Below are 21,644 nucleotides of genomic sequence, written 5' to 3' on the forward strand. Positions count from 1 at the left end.
TTTTAATATAATATTGTCAAAAAATAATTTTAAAATAAAAATAATAAATATATATTATTTTAATATATTTTAAAATAAAAATTACTTTAAAAATTAATTATTAAAACAACTGCAAACACGACCTTGTTTAGGAACATTAACGTGGTCTTAGCATCTTTTTTTCTACTTTGAGATTTTTCTGAGTGAGGTCATGGTTTAGTGTGACCCGTCCCTAACTAAATTGTGTTTAACATTGTGTTTTGGAAGCATTTTTGAAAACAATTAAAAAAAAATTATTTTTTTATTTGCTTCAAATTAATATTTTTTTATGTTTTTAGATCATTTTGATACGTTAATGTTAAAAATAATTTTAAAAAAATTAAAAACATTATTTTGATGTGTTTTAAAATAAAATAAAAAATACTTTAAAAAACAACCATTATCATACTTCCAATCCATCTAACATCCACAGCTATTAGTGACAGGATAGTTCTCTCAGTCCACTTTATTATTTAAGATTATTGCTGAGTGAAGGTGATCCCAATGGCAAAGGAGCGAGTGGAAGTCACAAACGTTTGTATAAAGCTCAGGCTTATGCAATTGGGTTTTTATAGTGATAAAAAATGATATGAAACCGCTGTTGATGAGGCACCTCAGGTATCCAAAAAGAGGAGTCGAAGTAAACAGAATGGTGGCTATTGTGTGTGTGCACGAAGGAAAGCAGAGAGCATTTTTACTTTCAGAGGATTGATTCTTTGCTCGGAAGGAGAACCTCTGTTCTTAATGTATGATCGCCAGTATTCTTCTCTTTTCTATCGAAGATGTGTGCAGGATCTCAATCTTTGAGGCGCCACCAGGATTTTACGTTACAGACAACACCCCAAGTGTAGATGACCTCACCCACTTTTTGTCTATCTTAAATAACATAAAGCATTGGAAAAAAGGCAGCACAATGGTTCCACACCCTTTTGGCCCCATTTCTTACTGGCCTCCTCTTCAATCTTCATCCACAGAGAGGGGAACTAGTGCATTTTTCTCTACTTTTTTGCTTCATAATATTTTCTCATTGCTTCTTTCCACTTTTTATGGAAAGTGTTCGCAGTCAATATCTAGAGTTTCACTTGAATACGAGTAGATCCAAGAACGCCCCTTGATTTGTGGGCAAAAAATGAAAAAACTTACTTGAAGATGAACCAATTGGCCCCGATAGAATTAAAGAACTCTGTTCACAAGTCCAAATCAAAACCTTCAACAATCCATTATTTAACTAAGCGAACCCGTCTCAGCTACCTTCACATGCACACGACAAGACACAATCCTCCTAAGTCCTACCCCCTACTTTTTTATTTTTTATTTTTATCTTTTTTTATCACTCTTTGCTTCCATTATAGCTTTTCAGTACTGCTTCCTTCAACTTTTCTCCCACCCTCCCTCCCTCTAAAAATGTCCCTCGCTTGTTCCCAGTCCTCTTGCAATCGATTAGCATCATGTTTTGCAGTTTTTTTCTTGGTTTTGCTTCAAACCAAGATTGCAACTTCAGCTTTGATAATGAGCATGAGAAACCACCATAACAACTACCACCATAGAAGGCCAATGGTGCGCACTAATCAAAGCACCTGTGCATTGTTTCTGGGCTATTGGGTTCGTGATGAATCATACCCATTGTACCAATCTTCGTATTGCCCAACCATTATTGACGCTGAATTCAATTGCCAAATGTATGGAAGGCCTGACTCTGAATATCTCAAGTATAGATGGCAACCGCTCAATTGTGAGCTCCCAAGGTAACAGACAACATCAGCTGATGCTAGATTCTTCTTCTTCTTCTTCCGCTCTACTTTTTTAGTGTTGTGAAAGCAATTGTGGATTTATGTTTGATTTTTTTGGTGGTATAGATTCAATGGGCTTGAATTCTTGCTAAAAATGAGAGGGAAAAGTATGATGTTTGTGGGGGACTCACTAGGACGGAATCAATGGGAGTCTTTGATATGCATGGTTTCATCGTCGGTGCCTCAAGCTTATACACAAATGAGCAGAGGAGATCCCTTTTCCATCTTCAAGTTCTCGGTAAGTTCCCCTGTTTCAACTTTCAAGTAGCCGCCACCGGCACTGCACTTGAAATACGTATTTAATATGATTTCAATGCTTGCCGTTGTTTGGGCCTCCAAGGCAGCAATTTGAACACGGAAATATGTTGTATTTGCTGGAATCACCATCCTAAGCCAACCAATAGAGGCACAAGAAAAATTATGAAAGCAGTGGGTTTTTTTTTTTTTTTTTTATGAACTTGGATAGTGTTTGTTAAGGTAATATTGGTTGGTTTTTAAATTACTTTTTTTGTTTAGTAATATATTAAAATAGTATTTTTTTTAAATTTTATTTTGAGATTAACAATTTAAAATAATTTTAAATCCAACTTCGAAATGTACACTTTTCAGTTATAAATAAATAAATAAAAATATAAATGGGCATGGTTGTCATGCATTTAGTAATGTCTAACAAGGTAATGATTGAGATTTAATCAAAAATCGGACGGCTACAATTACACTGATTTAACCAGCATGAAAAGTCGTGATCATATTTTTGAGGGACCCCAAACCATGTTGGCGTGCTTTAGCACTGTTGAATCCAGCTGCAATGCATACGATAAGTCTATCATGACCTCCAAAAGAAATGAGACTTTGATATTAAATAATTTAAAAATATTAAGAAAATAATTTAAGAAAAATCAAGTTTTTTAAAAAACGCGGAAAAAACTGGGATCAGTTTCCTATTCTGGGTTCTGTGTTGTGCAGGAGTACGATGTGACAATTTCATTTTACAAAGCTCCATATTTGGTGGACATAGACGTGGTACAGGGGAAGAGAGTGCTGAGGCTAGAGGAGATTTCGGGAAATGCCAACGCCTGGAGAAACGCCGATGTGCTGATGTTTAACACCGGTCACTGGTGGAGCCACAAAGGTTCTCTCCAAGGGTAAGCAGTAGAATTGCACTTGTCCTGTTTCTAGCAGAATCGAGGGAGAACTAATTCGATTTATTTAATCGAACTCGTGCTGGGGTGATTTGAAAATCGACAGATGGGATTACATGGAGTCAGGAGGCACATATTACCAAGATATGGATCGTCTGGTTGCTTTGGAAAGAGGGCTAGGAACATGGGCTAAATGGGTGGACGCCAATATTGACACGACTCGAACCAGAGTCTTTTTCCAGTCCATCTCTCCGACGCATTACAAGTAAGTCCCTCCCTCTCTCTCTCTCTCTCTCTCTCTCTCTCTCATATAATTTGAGTTTGGTGCCAGCCAATCTATTCTCCATTATTGTCTGTTCGGGGTTGTTAGTCTTATGGCTCGAAGCACTAAAAGTTCGGACCAGTCTGAGCTAGTAGGAGCATGATGGGTCCAGCTCGACTTCAGGTTGGTCCAAAGTTGAATAGAGTAAAGGAAAAGAGCATCCTGCAAGTTGCCATTGATAGGAGGTTCCCCAACATGGTCATTTAAAGCAATTAAAATGAATGTCGCGAGTTGATACAATCGAGTAAGGCTACAAAAGGACCTGCCATAAAAATTAATAATATTGGTGACTACAAAAATAAATTGAGTAGAGAAATAAAATTAGTTGCAGTAGCAACAGCTACGTTGCAATTCAGTCCGGTGTGGATATTAAACTCCCAGCAGATTGGTACTTGTTTTTGTATTTTAAAAAAATTTAATTTTTTATTTTATATTAATATTTTTTAAAAATAAAAAAAATATATTTTTTTCAAGTAAAAACACTTTAAAAATTAACTACAAGAACTCAACATGAAAATTTTTTTAATCAACTCGGTGGTGGGATAGAGACTAAAATGACTATGAAACAATGTCAGGGAGAAGGATCACGGGGAACTAATTAATTATACATAAGACTATTTAATGTATGAGATCAGTGGTTTCTTTCCAGCTGATTTCCTTCTTTTTCAAGATTTGGGGTTCAATTTTCGTCAGCTAAAGTTTGTTTTAGCATTATTAAGATTCCTTTTTTTAGATAAAATGAGTATAATTGGTGGTCTTTAAAAAAAAAAAAGCCAAAATGACCATTTACCTCAAGTGAAGCCAAGACTGCCGACATACTTCAACAGTTATCACATGTTATCCTGTTCTCATACAAACCTGAGAATGAACACCGATCTTTTGTCGGTGGTAAGAAAATCCATCCTCTTCACGTGCTGTCCAGTGGCGCTAGCATCGCTCCTTGTTCAATAGGATCATGCATGAATTTAGCTTCAAAACAGTTGAGCATTGCTCTAGTAAGCTGGACATCAATGGTAAAACATTTTGATTTTGACATGCGGCAGTCCAAGTGAATGGAGCACGGGCACGACTACAGCAACAACGAAGAATTGCTACGGAGAGACCGCACCGGTGAGTGGATCAACATACCCCGGAGAATTCCCTGATCAAATGAGGGTGGTGGATACCATGATCAGGGGCATGCAAAATCCTGCATATTTGCTGGACATCACAATGCTCTCAGAGTTGAGAAAAGATGGGCATCCGTCGATTTACAGTGGCGACCTGAGCCCCCAGCAGAGGGCCAACCCTGACCGATCTGCAGATTGCAGTCATTGGTGCCTTCCTGGACTGCCTGATACCTGGAATCAATTGCTCTACACTGCCCTGTTCTTTTAAGTCTGGTTTATTATTATTTGTTAACTACTAATTCAAATGATATACGTGTTAGGAGAGCTGCATGTTTTGCAGCCCTCTGTCTTCTATTGTTGTATTGATCTCTCGACCAAGATCAAGCTGTAGAATATATATGTTCCAATTAGTCGGCCTTGTAAAGTAATGATATTGCTCGCCACGAGAAATAAGATAACTTATTTCTCTGTTAAGTAACGTGGAACTCACTTGGCTGATTTGTTCAGTTGATTTATATTTCTCTCTCTCTCTCTCTTGGTGTTGTGTTTATAAGTGCGATAGTTAAGCTTCAAAAGCTAGGTTGAGAACAAGAGCCCCGAGTCCAGATGATCAACACCTTTCTCTTTATGGATGGTTTAAGGACTTGGATTAGATTTCGGGCTCTGGCATGAAGTGAAAAGGTGTATGTGATGGAGATCATGGATTCTGAATTGCAGAACCTGTGACTGAATGAAAAGCATCGGTTCAGGTGGTTGAGGCGGCAACTCTCTCGGAAGTGATGATCTTACTATCTTTGCATTGGTATGGAATAAATTATAAGATTCATGGAGATAATATTAATAAAACCAAAGAGTACTTGAAAAAACATTGTTTAAAATAAAAATTGCTCTCTGTAACAGTATGATAACGGTTTTGCTACTTCCACCAAAAATTATTGAGCTCGTTAGACGTTGGTTCTTTTTACCATTTCTATTAGTTATTTTTTAAATTGATTGGAAATAAATAATTTTTTTTTTGTATTTTAAAAGTATAATGAGACAATTAAAATATATTTATGAGATAAAATCTTAAAACTGGTATTTTTGGACATTTTCATTTTTTTCATTTTTTTTATAATCAAATTAGCTTAGCTAAGAGGTAATTTTGTATTTTAATAAATATAAAATATATTAAAAAAAAACAAAAGGTGACCGGCACGTGCAGCAGCGTGTGAGAGGCGTCTCTTGGTAGCCAAAAAATCCCCTTTCATGTGTCTTTGAAATTATCGTAGCGTCTTCTTCCTAGTAAGTCGGCACATAGTCGCAGTGATTTGTAACTGGTGGTACTTTCATTCGTTTCCTCCTCTCTTCTCTTTTCTCCCTCTAAAAATGACGCTAATCATTCATGTTTTTAGAGTTGCCCTTTTATTTGTTGATATTTTAACTTCAATTGGTCTTTATTTTTTTTATTTTTATTTTTTATTTTTTGATTTTGTGAAATTTTTTATTTATTTTCAATTTCATCATTCAATTCTGATTTGTAATGTGTTGGTTTTTTTTTTTTCAATTCGATACTTATTCTTTTTATTTATTTTTTCTTTGGATCCTTTTAATAAATTAACTTTACTTTTTAATTTCGCCCTTTAACAAAAAAAATTGTGGATTGACCCTTATTACCCGAGTTACAAATTTATCGTGCTAATTCGAATTGACTTGAGCCCTTTTATTTTTTGTTCTTTTTACCTAAATTTATCCTTATTAATTGGTTAGAAATTGAGATACATTATTTATTATAAAAAAAAAAAAGTTTTTCACAAGTTATAGCGCTCACTTTTTATATTTAATTTATTTGTTATTGTTGTCTATTTTTTTCATCTAATTAAAATAAAATCAACTTTATTTAATCCAATTAAGTCTATGAGGTATATGAGCTGAATTATAAACCGCAAATGTTTTTTCTTCTTTAAAAAAGCATTTATAACACTTGAACATTATTTTGTACCAAAAAAATAATAATAATCTGCCTCATGACTTAGCTCGGGTAGATGTCTGCCCCATGACTCGTTGGTTCGAAGGAGGTCCATATTGGATTAAACGTTTGTAATGTATTTATCTCTGTGATCCATGCTAAGAAATACATGTACAATGCGTCCAATAGCGAAACTTTCTGCATATCTCAGCCTAATTTCACAGCCAACGGATTCAGTAATGGAGCATGAAGCCCAGCTCATGCTGGAATTGGAGTCCTTGTTCAGAAATCGATTGATGTTCGAGTATATGTTGACACGGGATTGGACTATTAGTTTAATACCTCTGTGAGGCATATTGCCTTCATATCTAACCCGAGCCAGACTGGGTCGAATATAGGGCAGCCGCCTGGTTTAAGTGATGAGCTGGGCTAATTTCTGCATAATTTGCCAAGTTTTTAGTGATCCATTGTTTTCCCTCGGTCATCATTTTTACCAACTTGTTAGAGGATCACCTCTTGACTGTCCAGATTAGCAACTTAATTCATAGTTTAGTGATCCTCCCAAGAAAAATCCTGAATTGCGTCTCAAATTCTCTGTTCGAGTATATGGTGCCTGCAAAATGGTATATAACTTGGCGCTACTAGCGTGGACAATCCGCTGTCCCTCGGTTCCCACGGTTAAAATTGGGCGTCGAACGTTTTACACTAAGAAATTGAGAAAATAATAAAAACAAAGGATTCGTCCATGAAGTAAGGAAACCCTCGAAAGGTTTTATTACAGCTTTAAACAGCTACAGAACATCAATTGCACACTTGAATTGCCTTGTACAGAAACAACGAGGTGGCAACGCGACTACAAACGAGCAGAAATTATTGTTCGTAACTTCTACACATGATCTATATGATTTATACATGTACAAGGCATGTACTTCGGTCCTCCATCAGAAGCTAACTTTGGATTGCAACTCCTGGAGCACCAACTTTCATCATTCGAGGAAGATTGTCAATAATCTCCGGTGGCGCCGCTCCAGCACTGGCAAGAGCTGCCTGCTGTTCATAAGCAGAAAGATGCACACCCAATGCAGCACGGCCGGAAGGATCGAGATTGTTGGACCAGGAAGCATCCCATTCAACAGCTTTAGCTGTGCTGCATGCTACACTGGCTCCTCCAGGAACAGTCAGCCTCGCTGAGTTCTGCAAACAAAGAGTAACTCGGTAATCGGATTAGAGTTGAAACCATTGGCTTAACTCGTTCTTCACTGGAATGGACCGTGGGAGGTTTCATTGGATTACCTGTGGGAAGAACCTCTCAAAAATCATTCTGTAGTAACAGGCCTCTTTGGTGGTAGGGGTATTATGTGGAAAGATGTGCCCAGCATTTTGCATCATCTTGTCGTTCACCTGAAAATATTAACTCAGGAGCATGAGCTTCCATATAGATATACAATACAGATGCGACAAAAGGATGCAAAACAAAAGGTTAAACTCAAATAGGTACATGTAATTCAGCATGCGCTTTGAGACCATCAATCCAGCTATAGCCAACGCCATCGCTAAATTGCTCTTTCTGCCTGTAAAGAATATGCTGCAGAAAATCAAATTGGACATGTTAATTTAAAGGAATTAACGAGCTTGTGGAGGTGTAGGAAGACAATTAGTGTATGGACCTTTGGCAGATAAGGATGCTCCTCGTCGTCGAAGGCTTTCCTAAGAACCCATTTCTCGATATGTCCAGGTTTGATCTAAAGTAGATGGACAAGCACAGAGAAGACCGTTAAAAAAGTTTGAAAATCTTGAACGTTGATAATTTACACTTCAATAAAATTCGAACAAGCTTTTATACCATCTTCCATTCAGGATCAATAGCCATTGCAACATTAATGAAATCCTTGTCCAAGAAGGGGACACGGGCTTCTAGACCCCAAGCAGATGTTGCTTTGTTAGCTCTCAAGCAGTCATATTGATGAAGGGCTTTTATCTAAATACATACAACAGAATAGATCAGAACTCTTCGTTGTTATTTCTCTGTGTTCCAACAGAGAAGAGTGGTACATGCTTGTAGTTTACCTTGCGACATGTTTCGCTGTGGAGCTCTTCCTTATTAGGTGCCTTGTGAAAGTACAAATACCCACCAAAAATCTCATCAGAACCTTCACCGGAAATAACCATCTTCACTCCTAGCGCCTTGATCTTACGAGCCAAAAGGAACATAGGAGTACTTGCTCTGATGGTTGTAACATCATATGTTTCAATATGGTATATGACATCTTCAATGGCATCAATACCATCCTGTCACAACCCAAAAACGTCAGTTTACACCGTCGGGTAGTCGTCGAAGATTTGAGCTAAAAAACCTTGCTTGTGTTTTGTACCTGAACTGTGAAGTGAAATTCATGGTGGATGGTGCCCAAATAATCTGCAACTTCTCTAGCAGCCTTCAGATCTGGAGAATTCTGCTCAGCACACGGGTCACAAAATCAAGGACTGGATGAAAATCCTATTACTGCATTTCTTCCGACAAGAATTTACTCTCACCTCTAGGCCTACACAGAAGGAATGGAGATGTGCCCCCCATTGTCTGGCAGCCTGTGTACCTGCCACATGCCGAGCAGTCACAGAAGCAACCAATGATGAATCTAGCCCCCCGGATAAAAGCACTCCAAAAGGAACATCAGTCATCAGCCTCTTAATCACAGCCTGCATACGTCACCCTTGACACATGAGCGGCACAGCCTTAATAATTTCCGTTTTGTTAATTTTAACATTAAGAACCACTAACACAGCAGCTTCCGGCGAGCCCAATCATGTATGTTACCTTTTCAAAGGCCCTTCTCAGAGCAAGTGGGTCATATGGGGTCGAGGGAATAGCCTCAGAGAACCAAAGAGGATTGTACCACCGCCTTAATCCACCGGATTTGCTCGAGTATAAATGACCAGGTGGAAAGCACTCGAAATGTTCGCAGTCGTCATTCAGACCTTTCAATTCCGACGAAATCCACACAGACCCTGAAAAATCAAAAGAACGGAGTAAATTCATCAAGTCAAATACAGCCCTTTACACATTATTTAGACTTGAAAAAAAGGGTCAGACAATCCTTTACCATCAAGTCCCCAGCCCATGTAGAGGGAGGTGATCCCAATGGCGTCTCGGGCGACAATGAAACTGTTGTCACGAGTGTCCAGCAGAACAAATGAAAACATTCCGTCCAACATGTCCACAAAATTCTCGCCATATTCCTCGTACTATAAGTAAACATGTGCAAAAACATGATTACTTGTTAGAACCAAGAACTACGACTACTTCCATTCTACATATCAATATCAGTCCTTTGGATTCAGTTTTACTGGGAATTCATGTAATCTAATCATCGAATTTGTTAACACAACTAACCAAATGGGAGATAACATCACAGTCACTGCCTGTTCGAAACTTGTGATTTGGCAAAAGCTTCCTCAGTTCTTCATGGTTGTAAATTTCTCCATTCACCTATTTTCAACACCAGTAATGATTCATCAAAATTTACAGAAATCTCAAAATAATTTTAATTGAAATTTCCAGCCAAATTAATCTCCTGTAACAAAAGCCAAACTGTACTCTACAGCCTTAAACAAATTAGAAACTACAAAACAAAAATTATATCCAAACCATATATTAGAGGGGATTGGAATAAAAGCAAACCGTGACAACGATGGCTTGGTCTTCATTAAAGAGAGGCTGATCACCAGAAGCCGGATCAATAATGGCTAGCCTTTGATGAGCCAAGTAGAAGCCACCGTGCTGATAGAGCCCACTCCAATCTGGACCACGGTGCTTCAATCTGTTACAGTCAATAACAAAATTGTACATCATCAGTTTACGGAACTGCTGTATTAAAAAAAAAAAATTCGTCCACCATCCCATCTCTTGTACAGTCCCATGTCACTATAAAGTTAAGCAAAATAAATAACCCCCTGTAGTCGTGATTAAACAGAAGATATTCATAGATCCTAATCAATTTAGGGCCCTTTTCATTTTTAATATTTCATGCTAAAATTTAGTCCCACATCCATACATGCATCTAAAAACACAGTTTCAGTTTCAACCACAAGAACTAATTAAAGAAAAAAACGTTCCATGGAATTTATAATCATCAATTCCTTTTGGTTCATTTTTTTAGGCTCATCGCGCTGAGAATGACACGAGCGGAGGAGCAACATATCTTCGTGTTTTATCAGTTATAAACTAGCAAGAACTGGTACTATATATCGAATAAACATTGAAAAAAAATATATAACCATTAATGTACTTTAGGGGTGCTTGTATAAAAATAAACTGAAAATTGAGGCGAAAATTTAAGAGATGGATAAACGGGAGAGAATTTCCTTCGAGAGAGCTCAAGAACTCGAACCCTTTTGGCCTGAGAGTCATCAGAACAACCCAAAACAGCAAGTATCCCACACATCCTTCTTTGTTTTTCAAAAATAAAACGTTGGTTATTGAAGATAGAAGTAGATTAAGTATATCTTAAGATCGAAGATAAAGATGGAACCAGGTAATAACGAGAGAATAATACTGGGGAAGAAAAAAGGAAAACGAAGAAGCAGGAGGAGAAGGTGATGGAGTGTTTAATAGGAAACCATAATCCGTAGAGTAATAGCCTGTTTTGTTATTGTTGAATGAGCAGGTTACCTCGTCCTCAGTGCACACGTATATATAGGGCAACATCGAAATATCCGCCACCCTATTAGCGGCGTCGTTTTTTCATTTTCATTTTCATTTTTCGTTTATTTTAGTGGTAGTTAGTGGTTACCGATTACCGGAAAAAACTCATAGGGCGGCAAACATCAACGGTTGTTTACGCGGTGAAAAACAGTTGGGTGTTGACAGTGATATATTATTTATCGGTAACCCGATTTTTAAGGACTTAGATGGTGAGGTTTATGGAAAGCACAAGGTACTTATGGGGAGTGCTGAGTCAGCAAAAGTCGTCGGGTGTTAATTTTTCAAGAGTCCACGTTGCTGTTAAGTAGACAATGCGGATAGGAGGACTTTCTTATGCCTTTTATTTTGAAAACAAATATAAATTTATTTTATATATTTGTTTTTATTTATTTAATCAAATAATTTTATTTATTTTCTTTTATATTATAAAACAATAACCAAAGACACTCGATAAATATTGACATCACTCAATTGCTTTAGTTTCTCTAATTAACTTAATTTAAGTGATTTTTTATATTAATAAAATTAAAATTTGAAAGATAATCAATACTAGATTCATGGACAACAAGAGAGTAAATTATGGAGGTAATATATATCACATATGAATAATACTAATATATTGATTCGTGTTTTGCAAGCAGGTTAATAATTAATTTTTTTAAATGTAAAACAAATATACCAAATATAAAACACCAAACCTAAAAATTTTAGGTTCGACTTCTAGTTGTAGAGCCAAATCCAATATTTTTAGACCCGATAGCCAAGGAAATTAGGTATGGCTGCGAAACCAAACTCAGCTATATTTTTTTATTAAAAAACAGCAAAAACAACGCACCGCAATGCTATAGAGTCATTCACGGTGCAAACATTATGTATACAGTACCCAACATAATTTTTTTTCTTTGGTCTAACTTGGCCTTCAAACCTAACAACACTTTTTTACTAAAAAACAGAAAAAACAATACCCTCTCATACAATATCGTTTATAGTGCAAATATTCTATGTATATAATACCTTTTTCCTTTGGTCTGTCTGCGAGTCAAACCCAATAACTAGGGTTTTGTGACCAAGCCACACCCAACAATAGTTTTTGACTAAAAAACAAAAAAGACAACGCCCCATGATACTATAATGCTGTCTATGGTGTAAATATTTTATGTTTATAGTGTAGTCTACAATGCAATTAGCCTATATTCACAATGCATGCTATTTTTCCCACCTTTTAAAGTATAGTACAATATCCAATTTGAACATATTTTATAAAAGAAAAAACAATGAAACAAACCTTAAAATAGAAAAAAATAAAAAGACTTTTCATTGTGAGAGGTTCCAGGCTTCTAGCAGAACTTAGAATGCAATTGCTATTAATAATTCATTTCTGCCACGATATTAGGAAGTGGTGCTCTAATATTAATTAACAGTAAATTGTACATACTCCATCCATTGCTACCTTCTTCATGTTGGATTTTCAAGCGTACAAAATCTGATTGCTTGGCAAAACGCAAGGAAACATTTCATAGGTTTACTATTAGAAAATAATGGTGATTCGGGGGAGAAGTACGATGATGTAAGTATTAAGTAGACAATGATTATATATCGAAAACAGAACAGTAACGTGTTATGATCACTGATTGTGTCTGTGAAATAGCTAGCAGGAGTGTTACGCGTGGTTGTGATCAGCTGTTTAAGCTTAGCAGTGGAAAAGGCGTACGTGAATCCAGTTCTGTTTGAAGTCGGTAGATTAGTTGGCAGTTAAGTAGTTAGCAGTTAGTTGGCAGTTAGGATGTTATGCAGGAGGTTGTCACGGTTAGTGAGAGGAGGAATTGATGAGAAATCAGATACAAAGATGGTGGAAAGTAATCATTGAAGAACTACGAGATTGTAGAAATCCTGATAAGAAACCATTGAAGATGGTGGAAAGTACTAAAATGAAAGCTGTGGAGGAGCATTGTCGTAGGCTCGGAGATTAATACAAGAACTACAGGATTCCATGGCTGAGAACAAGGAATAATGGTTAGAGCAAGGCAAGCAGCTGGTAAACATGCAGATTGAGGCTTAGGCTTTAACAAACCAGTTTCAAGTGTTTTTAGCCAATTAGATAAAAAATTTGAACTTATTTGTTTTTGCATTTTAAAAATATTTAAAAAAAATTAATTTTTTTTTTGCTTCAAACTAATATTTTTTTTATGTTTTCAGATCATTTTGATGTGCTGATATCAAAATTAATTTTAAAAAATACAAAAATATTATTTTGAAGTATTTTCAAGTAAAAAAAACTTTAAAAAATAATTACAACCACACTATCATCACAAAGGCTAAGATTTTATTCTAATTCCTTGTATAAAAAAGAAAAAAGCCAGACCAATTTTTGAAGTGTGGTGATAAATTTGTTCCCGGCCATCATTGCAATATTGCTATAGTATTAAACATGATAGAAGGTGTCGAGGAAGAAAAGGAAGAGTCTTGGCAATGGAGGAGAGCGATCATAGTGAAAACATTGGTGATAAAAGTAGGGCTGATCATGGCAGGATATGGACTTTCATTAAATGCCATGGTTGATAGTATAACACAGTAAGAATTAGCAGTAAAGGTTATCATGGAGAGAACTACGTACTACCCTAGCAATTACAGTGACAAATACGAATGTCATGTTTTGTGATATTCACCGTCCTGTGTTCATTTTGGTTCATGCAAGGCCATGAATTTAAGGCAAATTTGAGGGTTCTTAAGCTGAGAAAGTGTGATTTTGTAGTTTATAAATGAATAAATACGGAGAAAGATGTTTATCTTTTATTATAAAGAAACACTTTTTAAAAAATATTTACAAGTTTGAGTTTTTGTTGTTTAATAAATTAAGTGAAAGTTACGGTGGAAGGATTTTTTTAATGGGTATTTTAATGTTATTATATGAATATTTATACTATCAAAAGATGAAACTTGATACTTTATATGCTACTGAGAGTAATTTATTTTTGAATTAACTTTTTTATTTTTTGTAATTAATTTTAATATTTAGGACTGTTGAGATAAAACTGAATAGCAACTATTTAGTTTAACTTAAAGTATAATTGTTTCATTAACACTCATGTAGTTTCATTTACCATTATTATATTAAAAGATATTATTGTGTTTTCAAATCTATTAAAATATGTTACTACACAGAAAACTACACACAATAAAAAATAAATTATTTCTTTTTGTCTTTTTTTCTATTTTGTTTTTAGATTTAGAGAATTTAGCTGTAATATGGAGATGCTGTCTTTATATGGAATAGATAAATATCTTAAAGATAATATTTTTAAACCTCTAAACTAATTTCTTATTTGTTTTTATCCTAAAATGTTTTTAACATAACATATTGGCTAAGAACTCTTTCTCTGTTTTTTATTATTATTATTTTTATTGAGAAGAAAATATTTTTTTAAAAAAATGAGAATATTTTAAAGATATAAAGAGTTTAGTTGTATCATGAAGATATTGTTTCTATATGATACAAATAAATATTTTTAAAGACAATATTCTCAAAGCTAACTTATTATTTGTTTTTATCCTAAAATATTTGTAACGTTCTTGATAACATATTGGCTAAGTACTCTCTCCCCGTTTTTTTTTTTTTTTTTAATTTTATTGAAATGAAGATATTTTTCAAAAAAATGAATAGAGAAGGATAGGACTCAGTCATTATAAAAAGGTGTTGTGTTGCAGATTATGACCATTGGAAGGTCTAAAAAGGTGTTGTATTCTTATAACCGCCATCACTTGTTCCTTCCTTTTACAGTCATGACTATAATTAACGCTGTCATTATCATTGTTCGGTGTTGTCATGTTTTGCGTTCATCAGCGTATATTGTAGGAGTTATATATGTGGCAACAACTTAATCATATCGTCATTGGATATTATTTAAGATTTAGTATTTTTTTTTATTCTGTATTTCTAATGCTTCTTTCTAAACACAAGATGACAAGGGTTTGGTAAGTTTTCATATATAATATATTTAAGTTCATTTCACTGTATGTTAAACTCAAATAAATATCAATCTAACAAGTTACAATTAAGTCATGAATATGAATTTTTTGTTATTAGTTTTGAATTTAAATTCAATAAAAAATCATGTTGTGTTATTTTCATTTCATCATATATGCATTTAATTAAATTTTATAATTTAGTTATATATGTGTAGCAACAAGTTAATCATATCGTCATGGGATATTATTGATGAGTTAATGTTTTTTTTTTCTTATGTCTAATGCTTTTTTCTAAACCCTTAAAAAAGATAATAGCTTAAACAACTATGGGTTTGGTTAGTTTTTTATATATAATATGATAGTGGTTGTTTTTTAAAGTGTTTTTTATTTTAAAATATATTAAAATAATATTTTTTTTATTTTTTAAAAAATATTTTTGATATCAACACATCAAAATGATCTGAAAATATAAAAAACATATTAATTTAAATAAAAAAAATTCAAAAAATTCAAAAATATTTTTCGACCACAATGCCAAACACGGCATATAATATACTTGAATTTAACTATATTTTAAACTCAAATAAATATGATCTGACAAGTTACAATGCAGTCGTGAACATGAATTTCTCGTTATTAGTTTTGAATTCAAATTCAATAAAAAAATTCATGATTTATTATTTTCATTTCATTATTAATGCATTTAATTAAATTTTATAATTTAGTTTAAATAGATATAAAAAATCATAAAAGTATCTCAATTTTCCAAAAAACAAATGTCCAATAGATACATTTTATTAGATGCAATAGATACATTTTATTAGATGCTGGATAAGCTACTCAATGGAGGAAGGGAAAATAAATTCAATTATGCATGACTCTTGCAATCTACAAAATTCAGAAGTCAACACTAACCTAACGGAAAATGAAGAGCCAATCCTTGTTCATTAATTTGAACACACCAAAAACCAAAATGCGAGTGTGTTTAAGAGTTTCTTTTTTTAGTTTTTAGATATTTTTAAAAATATTTTTATTTTTACATGCTCGTATGGCACTTGTTTTCTTGTATGCTCGTCTTCACCTTCCCTTATCAAGAACCTGTCCACGTAAGGAGTTACATCACACAAAAAGTCACAAGCAATGCTAATTGCCAATTGCCAATTGCCAACGCACAATCACGTGTCGAGTGGATAACTATAACATTCACAGCAGTGAAAACAATTTAAAATAAAAGGCAAGAGGAGCGCAGTGAGGGGTTTCCGTTTTAAGAATTGACCTAACTGTAATTTTCCTTCTTTCTGGAAAAAAGAAATGATTGGTCGCAAGCTTTGATCAAGTCTTGTCGTGCGGCGACACGAAGAGATGGCGTGTGTATATTAGACCATCCCAAGAGTCGCCCTTCTAGCCATGGAAAATCATTCTTTTCTCGCACTTGTTCTATTATAATTTATAACAGCCACTCACTTTTTCAAACTCTTTTGGCCGGCTTACTAATATAACTTTTCAATATAAAGAAATACATTCACTGGTCATAATTTATAAGGATGTAACTGAATTAGTTAATTTTTAAATTTATTTTTTAAAAATTATTAGTTTGAGTTTTATAAATTTTAGAATTATTAAAAATTTATATGGTTATTAATTTCAAGGTTTATAAAAGGAGTCGAGATACATACAAGTTGATCTAAATACTCACATTAATAATAAATAAAAAAATTCATCCAGCTAGTTCTATATATTTTTTCATCATAGCTGGGCTGTATCTTTAACTATATCATTTTCCTGAAATCTTATAGTGATAAAATAAACTAATATTATTTTTATCAAAAATAATATTACATTCACTTGTATATTCATTATTAGTGGCAGAGAAACAATTCAATTTAATAGATTAAACTGTTAAATAAAGTTTTAGTATATAATTTATATTATTATTTAACACACTTTCAAATAAAAAACTTTTTGAACTTAAAATTTATACAAATTCATATTATTTTGTACTTAATTTTTATCAAATGAATAAAGATTGTGATATTTAAACTCATGACCACTTGATCATCAAAACTCTAATACTATATCAAAGAATCAATTCAACTCAAAAACTTAAGTTGTTAAATGAGATTACAAGATATGATTTATATTATTTTCTAACACGCCTTTTTAAATAAAATTATTTTAGATTTGAAACTTATATACATTCAAAACTATTAAATAATATCAAAAAAATAATTTAATCTAATAACTAATTTAAATTATTAAATATAATTTATATTATTTAATGTATAATATAATAAATATTATCTCTTGCCTTTAACTTATTGGTGTTGGATTTTTAATTTCTTGCAGTGCTTGTCCATCAAGGAATAGAAGAACCCACGAGGTACACGAAACTATAATTATATCCCAAATAACTATTAAAGAACTCTAAAACGCGTGGGGAAAGTACTGTAGCTTTCCCCACGGTTTTCCCTGCCAAAACATGCCAAAACATATCGCCTGTCATTAAATATATTATAATTGTGTAAGTTTTCTTCTTCTGTCAGCGACATCATGATGGTTTCTGAAATGGTTTCAAAAATTAGGCTGCTGTTGTTTTCTTTCCGTGTAATTGGGTTTCTTTTCCTTCTATCAAGGGAACTGACATCTTATAATCTTTGGCATCATGTCCGTTTTCATTGTTTCCTTTTCTGTTATTTGATCACATTGTCACCTCTTCTTTTCCCCAGCCAAAACCCACACTAGCAATCAACATCCACCGTTGTTTTTCTGCCTTCTCCAGTGGCTGAAGTGGATCACCAGCAGCTTCACCGTCGATCACCATCCAGCAACAGCAGCAAACACCTCCCGCAGGCTAGGTAGCTTCTTCTCTTCTTGCTTCTCCACGTAAATCATGCATCTCTCAGCTCCCACCTCTCTCAGCAAGCAACTTTAGAGTGACAGTAGCTTTTAACATATTTCAGAAGATGGAACTGTATGTTCCAACTCAACTTAAAGACTGATGATTGATACATAAAAAAACCTATCATTTATTTTCCAGAGAATTATGAAAGGAGGGGCACATTCAAATAGAGATTTTCTTCTTTTTTTTCTATCCTGTCAACTACAGACACTTCTCAAAGCTCCTGATACAGTAAATAGAGTGAGACATGCATCTAAAACTACCCTTATTCAATCGTTGATGGATGATAAAAGCAACCAAAAGTCTTATGATTACCCATACAGTCAGATAAGCTAAACCTATGATCATGTCAAACGTTCATGGAAGTCCAGGGGTAACAAAGAAGGTAACGAAACGCTACATGGATCTCACCGAAACATCAAAGATCATATCGCTATGGCAAGTCTGAAAAGTAAAAATATGGGAAACAATAAAAGAATCCCATGAAGGCATGAAGTGTTTATGTTTGATCAAGTAAATAGTATTTGAGGGAATTAATACACCGTTGTTTTTCTACCTTTTCCAGTAGCTGTAGTCGATCACCAGCACCTCCACCGTGGACCACCAGCAGCTCCACCGTCGACCACCATCCTCACGACAGACCAGCAACAACAACAAGCACCTCCCCCAGGCCAGGTTGCTTCTTCTCTTCTTGCTTTTCCACGCAAATCATGCATGAATGCTGTAAAAAAAAAACAACAAACCCTGTAGAATACATGAGTAATTAATTACCTGTTGCTTGCAATCTGCTTTGCCAAAGGAAATAGCAATTTGGTTAATTATTAATTTGTAATAATGATTAACAATTGGTTATATATATTTGGTGCTCCATTTCTCCCTTATGCAATCCGGCTCAATCTAAGATAGTGTCAACTCCAGAGGAAGCAGATTGCAAAGTCTTCGACAACAATCAACTTTTAAAAATCCGTTCTCAAACTCGGTTCCTTCTCCTCCTTCGCAGATCGCCGCCTTCGTCTATAAATAAATAATAATAAAAAAAAACTTTAAAAGAAGATGAACTTACCTTGACAGTGATGTCGTCTTCTTCTCCTTCGGTTGATCATCTTCCTCAACATGAGGTAGCCACGCATCATGATCTCACGGAATCGGACCAGAGAAGCTGCTGCTGGTTCCGGTGATGGAGCCAATAAAGTTCAGATTTCATTTCTTACAAGGCAGTCGGGTTTTTGCCATCTTTCAACTCATTTGGCATCCTTTTCATTCCATGTTTTCCTACCCTTAATAATTAAGGAGTCTGGCTGAAGCATAGGCAAAGCAAGCTCAGTCAGATTCAATTGGCCGAGACTGGCAACAGAGGGATGATTCTGTGGTTTCCGTGAGTTCAGGGCTTAGGGGTGGGGCTTCGATTGATAGATGAAGCTAAGAGCGCATCTGGTCTTCATGAAAAAAGCAACGGGTTACGGGCTCATCTCATATGTCCGATTCAGGCATCTCTCTTATTGACGCAGAAAATAATTCGGGGGGACGTGGAACCGGACAAGATATTTTTTGCTCTGAGTTTGTTGCCGAGTAGCATGGACACCTTCCCACGTGTTTGTCTGGACTTGGTCTCATCACATTTATTTTACTATGCACATAGGTACAACATTATAGGTAGATCCATGTGAATTCCACTTCCCGTGATAAAATTAATGTCCTATGCTATTATTTTTTATGTTGGAAAGGTTACTTTATTACAAAGTATTTTTAAAAAATATTTTTGTCTGTGCTTATTTTTATTTCTATTTTTATATATTTAATTATTTAAATGTATTTTATAAAAAAAAAAGTTTAATGAAATATATTTGATCATCAACCTTCAAATTTAGTTCATACGTACCCTTGCCTTTGGCTAATCTGAATTCTGATCTTCGATCTGATGGAAAGGTAAGAAAATCATGGCAAGTAAAACCAAACGCAGAGGGTTTGAAATGAAAATGAAAATGACTGATGTGGTAGAGGCCTATAAGAGCTTCCTATAGTAGTACAAAATTAATTATTACATTTCGTGAGCTTCGGAGGATGTGCCACCTCTGTCTCGCACCCTCATGTGTTGTGCTTCGCAGTTGTCGCCAGAGGAGAAAAACAAGGAAAAGACGATGACGACTTTTGTGACCTCCCCGCCTTAGTCTAATATTTTACAAGTTAAAAATTATATGCAAAAGCAAATCATTACTAGCGATTCCAAAATAAGCTTTATTTCATAGATAATGCATCTTATAATATTATTTTTTAGATAGGACATAAAAAAATAATAGATCACGGGAAGTGGAATTCACATGGATCCATGTGAATTCCACTTCCCGTGATAAAATCCAGTTTAACATGTCCTATGCTATTATTTTTTATTAATGTCCTATACTATTATCTAACATGTCCTATGCTATTATTTTTTATTAATATCCTATGTTATTATCACGGGACATTGAATTCCACCTCCAAAGTAAGCTTTATTTCATAGATAATGCATCTTTTGCTCTAACATAATTTATGTTTTATTTTCGTGGCTTTTTCTTTGATTTTTTAAATCACAGGATTTATTTTATGGTCTTTTCATATTGCATATCCCATTTCAAAATCTCTAGCCCTAATCACCATTATATTGTTATTATTATTATTATTATTATTATTATTATTACTATTTTTATATATTTAATTATTTTAATGTATTTTATAAAAAAAAAAGTTTAATGAAATATATTTTGATCATCAACCTTCAAATTTAGTTCATTTACTAGAAAACATTTTTGACTCATAATTCATAAAATATTTTAAATAATAACTTATTTCAACCATTATTTTCATATCATCATAATTATCATCTCACTATCTAACCCTTTACCATTATTTTATTATTATTATTATTATTATTATTATCATCATTATAGTATCACCCTCTTTTATTATTATTATCATCTCAACTTATCACCATCATTATTAAAAAAAATATTTTGCAAGTTAAAAATTATATGCAAAAGAAAATCATTGCTAGCGAAAAATGACATGTTTTAGAGTATGGTTCTTGTTGTTTTTTAAAATGTTTGTTGTAGTGAAATATATCAAAATAATATTTTTTATTTTTAAAAAATTATTTTTTAAGACCACATCAAAACGATTAAAAACATAAAAAATTATTAATTTTTAATAAATGAAATTAAAAATTTTTAGAAACACAATCACGTTTCTAAATGCTCTTTTCATCAACAGTGATTGTTTATGTTAGGTTTTCTTGGCACTTGGTCTACTTCAAATTTCATTTATCTTTTGAAAAAATTAAAGTGTATTAACTTTTTGGATAGGTGGCATAATTATGTATACTTAACAGCATGGTTTAATACAGTTCAAGATGGTATTTAATTACGTGAAGAATGGCGAAAATATAACATACAGGATTGGGATTAATACAAACAGTAGTCGAAGGATGTTATAAATATGGAAGCAAAAATACAGGGGCGTGTACGTCTTCATGTTTAGGTACAGATTTCACATGCCTAATGATCATGTAAAGAAAGCAGGTCACAAGTCCTTGGTTTTTTAGCAGTGTTTGCATATGTCAAACTATGGATTATAGTATGGTTTTGAAAATAAAAAAATTTCTTACCTTATGTTTGAATTTTTTAAAAAACATTGCGGGACACGGGACACTCTCATTAAAAAAATTACAAAGATTATAACCCTTATTCTTTGCAGCTTATACGATTTTGTTTTG

The 21,644-nt window shown here is 33.9% G+C and overlaps 2 protein-coding genes and 2 long non-coding RNA genes across 5 annotated transcripts; 2 read left to right on the forward strand and 2 right to left on the reverse strand.

Moving 5' to 3' along the window:
• The first annotated feature begins 918 nt into the window (after positions 1 to 918).
• On the forward strand, positions 919 to 4,902 carry LOC118055602 (protein PMR5). The gene is made up of 5 exons (XM_035067559.2): positions 919 to 1,763; positions 1,875 to 2,046; positions 2,775 to 2,953; positions 3,057 to 3,215; positions 4,316 to 4,902. The coding sequence occupies exons 1-5, from the start codon at positions 1,168 to 1,170 to the stop codon at positions 4,647 to 4,649; spliced, it is 1,440 nt and encodes a 479-aa protein (XP_034923450.1). The 5' UTR covers positions 919 to 1,167; the 3' UTR covers positions 4,650 to 4,902.
• Positions 4,903 to 7,054: 2,152 nt separating this feature from the next.
• On the reverse strand, positions 7,055 to 11,004 carry LOC118055612 (asparagine synthetase [glutamine-hydrolyzing] 1). Its single transcript, XM_035067568.2, has 13 exons — positions 10,692 to 11,004; positions 10,009 to 10,147; positions 9,721 to 9,816; positions 9,431 to 9,572; positions 9,145 to 9,335; positions 8,865 to 9,026; positions 8,702 to 8,782; positions 8,397 to 8,618; positions 8,173 to 8,307; positions 7,997 to 8,071; positions 7,828 to 7,914; positions 7,623 to 7,730; positions 7,055 to 7,523 (listed from the first exon to the last, which is right to left on the reverse strand). The coding sequence occupies exons 1-13, from the start codon at positions 10,769 to 10,771 to the stop codon at positions 7,278 to 7,280; spliced, it is 1,764 nt and encodes a 587-aa protein (XP_034923459.1). The 5' UTR covers positions 10,772 to 11,004; the 3' UTR covers positions 7,055 to 7,277.
• A 6,539-nt stretch (positions 11,005 to 17,543) lies between these two features.
• On the forward strand, positions 17,544 to 18,684 carry LOC140955728 (uncharacterized). The gene is made up of 2 exons (XR_012170175.1): positions 17,544 to 17,852; positions 18,462 to 18,684. It is a non-coding gene; the product is annotated as an uncharacterized lncRNA (long non-coding RNA).
• LOC118055604 (uncharacterized) lies at positions 18,000 to 19,603 on the reverse strand. Of its 2 annotated transcripts, none has more exons than XR_004688677.2 (2): positions 18,960 to 19,603; positions 18,000 to 18,617 (listed from the first exon to the last, which is right to left on the reverse strand). It is a non-coding gene; the product is annotated as an uncharacterized lncRNA (long non-coding RNA). The 2 variants fall into 2 exon arrangements; XR_004688678.2 differs by having other exon boundaries at positions 18,000 to 18,640.
• Between the last annotated feature and the right edge of the window lie 2,041 nt (positions 19,604 to 21,644).

This window comes from Populus alba, chromosome 1 (assembly GCF_005239225.2).
Source record: "Populus alba chromosome 1, ASM523922v2, whole genome shotgun sequence".
Lineage (NCBI taxonomy): Eukaryota > Viridiplantae > Streptophyta > Magnoliopsida > Malpighiales > Salicaceae > Populus > Populus alba.

Excerpts from the sequence above, each read along its gene's own strand:
- LOC118055602 (XM_035067559.2), top strand. The coding sequence starts at position 1,168 with ATGAACCAATTGGCCCCGATAGAATTAAAGAACTCTGTTCACAAGTCC. Across the intron at positions 2,047-2,774 it reads TTTCCATCTTCAAGTTCTCG|GAGTACGATGTGACAATTTC; the intron begins GTAAGTTCCCCT and ends TGTGTTGTGCAG. Across the intron at positions 2,954-3,056 it reads CACAAAGGTTCTCTCCAAGG|ATGGGATTACATGGAGTCAG; the intron begins GTAAGCAGTAGA and ends GAAAATCGACAG.
- LOC118055612 (XM_035067568.2), bottom strand. The coding sequence starts at position 10,771 with ATGTGTGGGATACTTGCTGTTTTGGGTTGTTCTGATGACTCTCAGGCC. Across the intron at positions 8,783-8,864 it reads CCTTCTGTGTAGGCCTAGAG|AATTCTCCAGATCTGAAGGC; the intron begins GTGAGAGTAAAT and ends TGTGCTGAGCAG. Across the intron at positions 7,731-7,827 it reads AAGCGCATGCTGAATTACAT|GTGAACGACAAGATGATGCA; the intron begins GTACCTATTTGA and ends TAATATTTTCAG.